Consider the following 9873-nt stretch of genomic DNA (forward strand, 5'->3'; position numbering starts at 1 on the left):
TAATTCCCAAAGTATTTCTGTTTGGTTTAGAAAAGAAGTATATAATTTTTTCCTCAGAAGGTTTTCCTTATTAATTCTGTTTTCCATGGATAGGATTTGCCTTTCCTGAGTGTACACCCTGACTGATGGATGGGAGAGGTTAACCAGAAATGGGCCGGGGGGCAGAGAGAAGCCAGCTTGGAATTAAACATTGACTACACTTCAGCCTACTTGGTGGTTCAGTGGTAAAGAATTTGGCTGCCAATGCAGGAGGCATGGGTTCCATTTCTGGATCAGGAAGATCCCCTGGAGAAGGAAATGGTAACCCACTCTAGTATTCTTGGCTGGAGAATCCCATGGACAGAGGAGCCTGGGGGGCTACAGTCCATGGGGTGGCAGAGTTGGACATGACTTAGCAACTAAACAACAACAAACTCTTCAGCTTCATGTTCTGAATTTAAGGTTCACTGGTGTGCGTGCCATTCATGCTAACTTACTTCAGTCGTGTCCAACTCTTTGCAACCCTTTGGGCCTTAGCTCACCAGGCTCCTCTGCCTATGGGATTCTCCAGGCAAGAATACTGGAGTAGTTTGCAATGCTCTTCTCCAGGGATCTTGCTCTCCTCCAGGGGTTCTTCCTGACCCAGGGATCGAACCCACATCTCTTAGTTCTCCGGAATTGGCAGGCAGGTTCTCTACCAATAGCACCACCTGGGAAGCCCTAGGTTCACTGGTTCCAGAATGATATAACCTTTTCTTTGTGTAATAATTTCTAGTCTTTAGAGTGAGGTGGGTAGAGAGGGTACTTTTTCTTAAAAGACTGGTCTTTTTTCTCATTTTTGCTCTTTCTTTAAAAAATTTCTTTAGGGGAATAAAGTTCAAGGCTGTTGGTGAGATTATGGCCAACTTGCCTTAGGTTAGGAGGGTTTTTCTTTTTTCCTCTTAAATTTCTTTTTTTTTCCCCAAACTCTTTGAGTGTGGAGAGGAATCATTATTAATTTTAGTGAAGTTGAGGGTATCTCTTATGATGGAACTTTTTTTCTTTAGAGGGAGCACCTCTCTTTAGGTTTGGAGGACTTCCTTATTTTTTTTTAAACAGGTGTTGTGGACAGGAGCTCTAAGGGCCACTGACTTTAATGAGATTGGGGAGCCCTTCTCAGGAGGATTTCTCTTTCTTTCTTGAACATAAATAATCTATTTGGAAGAAGTAAGATTGGGAACATTTGTCTTTGAAATAATTTCTTATTTTCCTTTTAATAAAAAATATTTGAATGCTGGAAGATAGATAAGGTACTGGGGTTCCAGTGAGACTGGGTGCATCTCCCTTTGAAGAAGCTTTAGAAAGAGCTTTTGTGTTTTATTTCTCCTTTTTATGGGGGGTGGGGTGGGTTGATTATCAGAAATAACATTCATTATTTTCAATAAGGCAATGGTTCACCTCCCCTATGAATTTCTTCCTTAAAAAAATTACTCCTTATTTTCTTCTTTCTTCTCTTCCATTCTTCCCTCCTTTCTACCTCTCCTTTCCCCCTCCCATCCTTTCTCTCCTTTTCCTCCTTCTCTTCTCCCACCTCCCTCATTCTCTTTCTTTCTTTCTTTGGAGAAAAAATGTTCAGGGACTTTGGTGAGTTTGGGAGCTTCATCATTCCCTAAAAAGGAGATTTCTCTTTTAAAATGTTATTTTCTTTCTTCTTTCCCCTTTAATTCTAAATGCATTACTTGTTTTGAGAAAAGGGAACTTTGTGGAGACTGAGGACATCTTTCCTTAAGAGGACTTTCTTGGTCTTGTTTCTGTTTCTCTCTTACCTTTCCAAGTTAAAAATTTCTTATATTAAAAATAAAGCTTTGGGGTTTGGATGAATTCAGGTCACCTCTCACTAGAAGGATTTCTTTTTCTTTTTTTCTTCTTTTAAAAAATTGTTTGCATTTGTTTTCATTGTGTTTTGACAGAAAAGTTCATGTGTCTGTGAGATTGGAGCTTCTTTTTAAGAGGATTTTGTATTCATTTCTTTGATATTATCCCATCCACCAACACACGTCTTTCCATCATTAATTTTCTTTTAAATCTTAAAAATCCTAAAGAAATTGTATTTTGAAATAATATTCATGTTCTTGGTGAGGATGGGGCATCTCCCCTTATTTATTTATTTGTTTTTCCCCCTTTCATGGGAATTAAACATTCAGGGGATTTGGTAAGATCAGGAACCTTATCCTTTAATATTTCTTTCTTTATTAAGTTAAAATGTTTGCATGTATCTGGGTGGAGGGATTCATAACTTTCATTGATTTTGATGATTTTGAAAGTATATGCCCTTGAAGAGATTTCCCCTTTTGTTTTTCTCAAAATAAAAAAAAATGGAAGTCAATAAAATTTATTTTTCTTGGTGAGGTTGGAGGGCCTTAAGAGGATCCTCTCTCTTAAAATTTATTCATTTGTTTGCTTATTTGTGGGGAAGTAGTAGGTTTATTACCATATAGTTGGAGGAACAATCTCTTATCTTTTTAATTAAGATATAATTCACATACCATAAAATTCACGACTTTACAGCATACAAGTCAGTGCCTTTTAGTATATTCACAGGCTGTGCAAACATCGTGCTTGTGCTCACCATGTCCTACTCTTGGCGACCCTTTGGACTATAGCCCACAGACTTCTCTGTCCATGGGATTTTTCAGGCAAGAATACTGGAGTGGGTTTCCATTTCCTCCTCCAGGGGATCTTCCTGACCCAGGGATGGAACCTGCATCTTCTGTGTCTCCTGCATTGTAGGTAGATTCTTTACCACTGAGCCACTTGGGAAGCCCCACCCAAACATCACTATTGCCTAATTTCAGAACATTTTTATCGCCCTCCAAAGAAACCCTATACCTTTTAGCTATCACCCACACTTGCCCTCCCACCCCCTTCAGTTCCTGGCAACCACTAATCTACTTTCTGTCTCTAAGGATTTGCTTATTTTGGACATCTCATATAATTAGAAGAGATGACTGTAGGGAGCTTTGATGAGATTGGTGGACATCAACTTATTTTTGCCCCATAGGTTTTGTGAGAGACTGGGCATGGGCCATGAGGTGCAAATAAAGTTTATAAATTTCAAGAAAATTTTAGGGTGAAAAATACTGTTTACCTTGAGATGATTTCTCATTCATTCTTTTCATTAAAATTTTTCTCTTGGGGACATGTTTCATGGGCTTTGTCGAGGGAGAGGAGCTCCTCCCTTTAGAATTTTTTTTCTTAAAATAATTTTCAGGGGAGTTTCATTATCTGGGGTCATTGTCCCTTTCTTTTTTAAAAAATTTGTAAATTTGTTTATTCTATTTTGAGAATAAGGTTTATTTGCTTTGGTGAGGGTGGGGGCATCTCCCTTTTGGAATGGCTGCTTTCTTTTTTAAATGCTTTTTTTTTTCCCACTTAGAGGATTATAGTAGGCAGGCTTTGGAAAGATTGGGGACCATATCCCTAGCAGAATTTCTATTTATTTTCTTTCCAGAAAAAAAGGCGGGCTTCTTTGGGAGTAATAGATTCAGGGTCTTGTGCCTCTTCTCCTTCCTTCTCAGGCTCCTGTTCTATGACGGTCTCCTCTGGGAGCATCACACAGGGAACAGCAATCACTACTTTGGAAAAAAAATCAAGGCTAATGGAATGTCAGCTTAAAAGATTTTCTTAAACAAATGAGCATCTTGTGTGTCACAGAAAGGCATATGTTGGGTTTTTAAAAAATCTATAATAGATAAATTGATAGTTATACCCTATTAGGTGTCACTGGAGGAGGAAATGGCAACCACTCTAGTTTTCTTGCTTGGAGAATCTCATGGACAGAGGAGCCTAGTGGGCTACAGTCCGTGGGGGTCACAAAGAGACACCACTGAAGCGACTTAGCATGCATGCACTCATGAGGTATCACATTCTATTTTTGCTCTCTCCCACCCTGCTGCCTTCTTCAGGGGAATAAAAGAGTTAATAATAATGCAGAGGAAAACATTTTGCAAACTGTAGAGTACCATAATAGCAGTGGGCATTATATAATCCTTGTTATAATGCCCCTGAATGCTTTCCTGGCCTCTGTGGATTTTCTCCCTTTCCCTGGAAGCACTTTGGGTAACTGATGGCTCAGCTGTTCCTGTGCCTTTTGGGCTGCAGATCCGCAGAAGCCCCACTTGGAAATTTTAATAAACACATAAGAACTGTATTCTCAGAAAAGAAAGACCACTGGCCAAATATCTCATTATCTTTTTTAGAACATCCTGCAGCAAATGCTCAGGCGCTCTCAGAATATACCAAATATATCAGACGGTGTCATCAAAACCTGGCAAGGAGGGGGGAAAGAGCCTAAGAGGAAAGAAAGTAATTTCATCCTGACCTTCAACAGGTTAAACATTCGAATTTACAATCCTGAAGCTGTTTACAGTCACTGCAGATATTCTGTTCACTTAGGGAAAAAAAATGTATTACCCCTGAAATCAACAACATCATTAGTCTGCTGCTGCTGAGACTGCAGGGAATAAGGACACTTTCCAAATCAGTTTTTTAATTGTTAGTAATTTGCTTCTTAATTATGATTCTAACATTCATTCTGAATGGAAAGATTGACTGCATTTCCCCAAGGGCTATATATTCCAGGCTATTTAAATAAGCATTTACTTATCCCTCTGAAACAAGTGAGAATGCATTTTTTATTCATTCACAGAAGCAGTCTCTATGTCATTGCTGAAAATGGAATTGATAGGTTTCAAGCTTCAGCAAGTGTTTAATGAGCAAAAATAGCAAGGGCTGAATTGTATTGGGCACTGGGAAGGAGAGATGGTATCTACCTTTGAGAAGCTCGGTCATAGGTAAGATAATAAAGCATTCCAGCCAGAATTACCAGGTGTCATATAAGCAAATGTCTGCTGCTTTGTAAGAAAATGTGTGCAAAAATACCAGGAAACTGTTCTGTTATGGTTTGGGATATAATGGTAACTGCTGTGTAGTTATTAGGAGTGAGGGATACAGAGGCCCCTCTCCACCCTAGAAATAAAAGCCACAAAAGTGTATTTCATCAGTCACCTGTGTGGTGTGATTATAATTTCATAGCTGATCAAACCCAATGAATAAAAATACATATGGTCTTTTTTCAACCACAGTTGAAGGAAAGGAAGCAAATATGGTTCACATGTAGGACCCCCCGCCCCACCCAAGAGAGTTATAGCATTGTTGAAGAACCAATTCACACGTCTTTACTTACACTTGCTGCCACCAGGTGGAAGACCATGGCTCATTTCCTGGAAATTAAACCATTTCAGAAAGGAAGGAAATAAATTTGGTTCACAGACTATTCTGGTAGCTATTTGGAAAGAAAATACAAGCCCTCTTTTCTCTGTCTTTACCCTTATGCTTGTCATAGATTTGCAACCAGCAGGTTCTGAAACCCCCAAAGAGAGCAGACCACACACTGGAAGACGTTTTTTTAGTGCAGTACTGGTCAGCAAAGTTATCTGGGAGAAATTTGCAGTCACATTCAAAGCCTCGGTTTCACTCATTTTGTCCTTTGATTTATCAGGCTAGTTTCATGCTACTGGTACTGACTGCCTTACCATGTAGGATTTCATTGTATGATGAGAGCTATATATTGTTTTGATCTCTAAGATTCTGTGTGTGTGTGTGTATACATATATGTGTGTGTGTATATATATGTCATTCCCCAAGCTTGCCTCAAGAAGGCAGTGTCTGAGAACAATGCAACAAAACCCTAGATAAGATGGCAGCCTGTTTGCCTTGAATGTTAAGATCCAAGTCAGCTGGTCATGGGTGCTATTTGCCTGAGGAGAATGCAGCCGAGAATTGTCCTATCAGTGAAGATCAGGTGTTCTCATCTGCACCAGGGAACAATTGCATAGCAACACCTAGACTGTTAGAGAAGTGTTTGCTCCTGGCAGTTTTAGCATTACCCAGATTTTTGCATCCTTCAAAACCCTCTAGGGTTCGTGTATTTGGCCCTTTTCACAGATGGGAAGAAACTTACTCTACAAGATAAGTGACTGAACAAAAGACCAGCTCTACTTGGCAAAATCAAACCGGAGGGAGGTGGTCATTGTCACCTGCTGAGACGGCCAGGTACCTGTGGGCCAGCTGGCTAGCATGCCTGAATGGACACTGTGTGGAGGAAGCTAACCTGGTTCCCCTACCCTGATGCTCCTTATCTGTCTGGCAATAGAAATTTTCTTGTCAAGCTGGTGAGAGATGCTTTCCCTCTGTCACAGGGCTCATCCCTGGAGCTCCCGGCCTCCAGTCAGTCTTTCAGAGGCCAAAGAGGCCATACAGTCACTGACTATCCTGGTAATTAAGCCTTCAGGTGTCAGTTTCTCAGTCCTGCTGTTGGAATCTCAAGAAGGCCACAAGTCTGGTCAGCCTTATTGTTCTCCTTCTCATCAGCTTTATGCAAACTCTTCCAAAAAGACAAGAGCAAGCACCTGGTTAGGGTGACCTCCCAGGCCCAGCTGCCCTAGAGATCACTGCAGGGAAGGGCTGCAGGAGGAATTGGTGGGGTGTGGAGATCCACCCTCTGTGAAAGCTGGATTGTCGGATTTTTTTTTTAAATCTTAATCTCCTGCAGTTCTATTTTCTTTCTTTTGAAACCTGTGCATTTTTTCCCCTGTGAAACTTTTCCCTTCATCGTTCCTCTTTTTCGAAAATTCAAGCCTTCCTATTCATAACGCAGGAAGCAACCAGCGCTTCCATTTCCATTTCGAGATGACAACCTCTGTCCCCCATTCCCCTACATTCTACAAGTGTGCGGTCCAGAGTGACAGGATTCTGAGCCTTGTCCCTATGCCCTGCTAAGCAGCAGGTTGGTGTGGTGTGTTGTTTCTGTGTTTTGTATTGTTTTTCTTTGGGGCGAAGCTCAATGAAGATGTATGTATACATTATTACGATTTTCACAATCTTGTGGAACGAAGTTTAGGAAAACGAAGAGTAGGGAGATCACAAAGAAAGCATGAGAGACAGACTCCTGAAGATCAGACGCCGTTTTCGGGGTTTCAAGGTCCAAGGAAAGACCGAAAACCTTCTTTCTTCCCCCTCCCCCCTTAGCGGGAGGATCCCGGTGAAGTGCAACATTTACAAAGGCGTCTCTGAAGACTGGAAGAGAGGAGGGTTCCCATTCACACGCTCTCAAATATCAACTCCTATTTTCCTGTCTTTAAACCAGGACTCCTGTACCATTCCAACTGGCACCAGTGCGGGATGCCAGTCGCCCGCTTGTGACGCGGCCCAGCACTGTAACACTGTGTTTGCACCTACCTGACGGGAAATCCTGCAAACAGATGGAATGGTGGCTTCGACGCACGCATGCTCTCCCAGTCCTCTCCGGCGAACCCTGCCCTTCCCCTGCAGTGCGCGTGGGCGCCGCCCAACCCCTAATCCCCACCCGAATCGAGTACCAGCGCCCAGTGGGCAACAGAGACTCCGGGCCCTTCCCTGGAGCGCTGCCAGTTGCGCCCAAGCTGAGGACTCCCTCCCCAGTGGCAGGGAGAGGGTCAAGCAAACGACTGCGGCTCCACAGCTTGGGCCTCTGCGGCAGTGACCGCGGCTAATAGGTGTATTCCACTGCCCCCACTCAATCCCATCTCTGGGTACCGTGGACCGGCCGCTAACACCTCTCTAGGTCTCTTTCGCTCCCTGGGTCGTCTTCCTCTTCTTTTTCAAGATATAGGCGCTCACCGCACTGTCACTTCTCATAGGGAACACTGCTCTGACTCCCAACCGGTGCTATCATCCCCGTTTCTAGCCCCCCCAACAGCCCACTCTCACTTCCACATGTTGCTTCCCGCCTCCCAACCGCTTCCCTCTCCCCTGGGCTCCCACATCCCCGCATCTTTCCGAGCATCTTTGCTAGTCCGTGGCAACCAAATGGGATGCTAAGGGTGCCCAGAGTCCCGAAAGCAGGAGAGCCATACGGCCTCGCCTGGTTACGAGCCCTCCCGCCCCAGGGGGTCTTTTTCTTACCTTTATATTGGACACTGGCACGGGCACTGGTGTTCGCGGCGTTGGCGAGGTCCTTAGACCCTTCTCTGGAGCGACCACCGGACACTGCAATAAATGTGGTGCTGGGCTCTGCTCCAGACGGGACACTGGAGCCGGCTCAGGGCAGGACTCTGTGGCTGGTTCTCTGGCTGGTACTGGGGCCGGCTCGGGGGCCGGTTCTACGGCTGGTACTGGGATCGGCTCAGGGGCTAGATCTGGGGCTGGTTCTCTATCTGGTTCTAGGATCGGTTCTGTGTCGAGTTCTGAGGCTGGTTCTGGGGTCGCCTCCGGACCAGGTTCTGGAGCAAGCTCTGGACAGAACTGCGGTGCCGGTTCCGGCGAAGGCGCGCGGAGCAGCCGAGGAGCCCGCGCCGGCGGCGACGGCAGGAGCGGCGGCTGCGGCGGCGGCCACGGCGGCGGCGGCTCTGGAGATTCCGCGGGCTGCTCTCCATCCTGAGGCGGGGCAGTGCCCTGGGCCGCGGCAGCTCCGCGGTCCATGGCCGCACACCGCCTCAGGTCCGGGCAGCGGGCGCCCTTGAATTCGGAGGGCTAAAGTACCCTCGGGCGCCCCGCCCACCCCAGTTCAACAACCCCTTTCAAGGTGCCAAACTTTCCCCCGCCCCGCTCCATGGCTGGCTCTGCTCTGAGGTCTAACAGGGGGATGCTCAGCGTCTCCCAGTGCTGGAACACGCCCCTCGGTGAGCGCACACCTCTTCGTAAGCAGCCACGGGCCGGATGGGCGGGAAGCAGAGGGGCTTGAGAACGCGGACTGGACAGAGCGCTTGATGACCTCCTAGCGACGCGCGGGAGGGGAGGGGGAAGACAAAAAGGGGAGGGGGAGTGGGGAGGCGTTGAGAGGGGGTGTTGGAGCCCCGCTGTGTTTAACCCTTTAGTGACGCAAATGCGAAAAAAAATAAATAAAAAGCTAGAAGCGAACTTGAGGGTCTTTGCAATCCCCCTTACCACCCAGCTGTGAGCTGCGGCTCAGGTCGGCTTCCATCCTGTGTCTGCTCTCTCACCTCAGCAGCAGGTGAACCTAGCCTCGGACCAACCTCTATGCCCCCCATCTCCAAGCCTCTGTGGGCAAGTAATCCTTTTTTTCTAACGAGGGAAAAGAAATTAGCTGGCAGGGGGTTGGGGGTGTGTGTATCTCTCTCTGTGTCTCTGTGTATGTGTTCAGTCTTTGGGGTTGAAGTAAAATGGGTGTGTGTGTGTGTGTGTGTGTGTGTGTGTGTGTGTGGTCAATCTTTTGCATTGAAGTAAAATTTGTCCCCCGTCTCAGTTTTTGCATTTCTGACCTTTGCCAGATCTGAGGTTTGCCGTAGGGTACAGGGTTTGAGGGTGCTTCGGCAAACGTGTGTTATGAAGCTGGGCGAGAGCCCTGGCTTTCCGCAGCCCGCGGATGTAGCCCAAGAACCAGGCAAGAGTACCCGGGTAGCGGCGGCTCGGTTGTGCTCTCCTGAGCTGAGGCTGCCCGGGTATCCGCAGCGATCCGGCCGGGCGTCTGTCTGGCTCGCCTCTACGGTAGGAGACTGCCTTTTGCTTTTAGCTGGACTTGTCAGGTTTCAGGAGGACTTTTTACTGAACTTGTTAATGTGCGTGTGTGCATCTTGGGCTGAGGAAATTCACTGCAACACTCACACCCTTTTCACCTCCTGATACCTCTGAAGCATACTCTTGCAAAAAGAGCGGCCGGTGCCTGCCGCATCACCCTTCCCACCACATCTGGAGACTTTAGAAGCTCTCTCGACTGTTAGTCATGTACATGTTCACGTACATACAAACTATCACCTCAGTCAGAGCTAGACTTTAGATGCTAATATACTGCAAAATTGCAATTAAAAATTGAGAAGACCACTCGTTAAGTCACTGCTCTGTGGGAGTGGGGGAAGG

General features: G+C 45.8%; 1 protein-coding gene across 1 annotated transcript in view; it reads right to left on the minus strand.

The window, feature by feature from the left end:
- DGKK (diacylglycerol kinase kappa) overlaps nucleotides 1-8478 on the minus strand; it is a 164334-nt gene extending 155856 nt beyond the window's left edge. The window contains exon 1 of the mRNA XM_040265324.1: nucleotides 7963-8478. Coding sequence (XP_040121258.1) covers nucleotides 7963-8478 — 516 coding nt within the window. The remainder of the gene's footprint in view (nucleotides 1-7962) is intronic.
- Nucleotides 8479-9873: the final 1395 nt, after the last annotated feature.

Source organism: Oryx dammah, unplaced genomic scaffold (assembly GCF_014754425.2).
Source record: "Oryx dammah isolate SB20612 unplaced genomic scaffold, SCBI_Odam_1.1 HiC_scaffold_23, whole genome shotgun sequence".
Lineage (NCBI taxonomy): Eukaryota > Metazoa > Chordata > Mammalia > Artiodactyla > Bovidae > Oryx > Oryx dammah.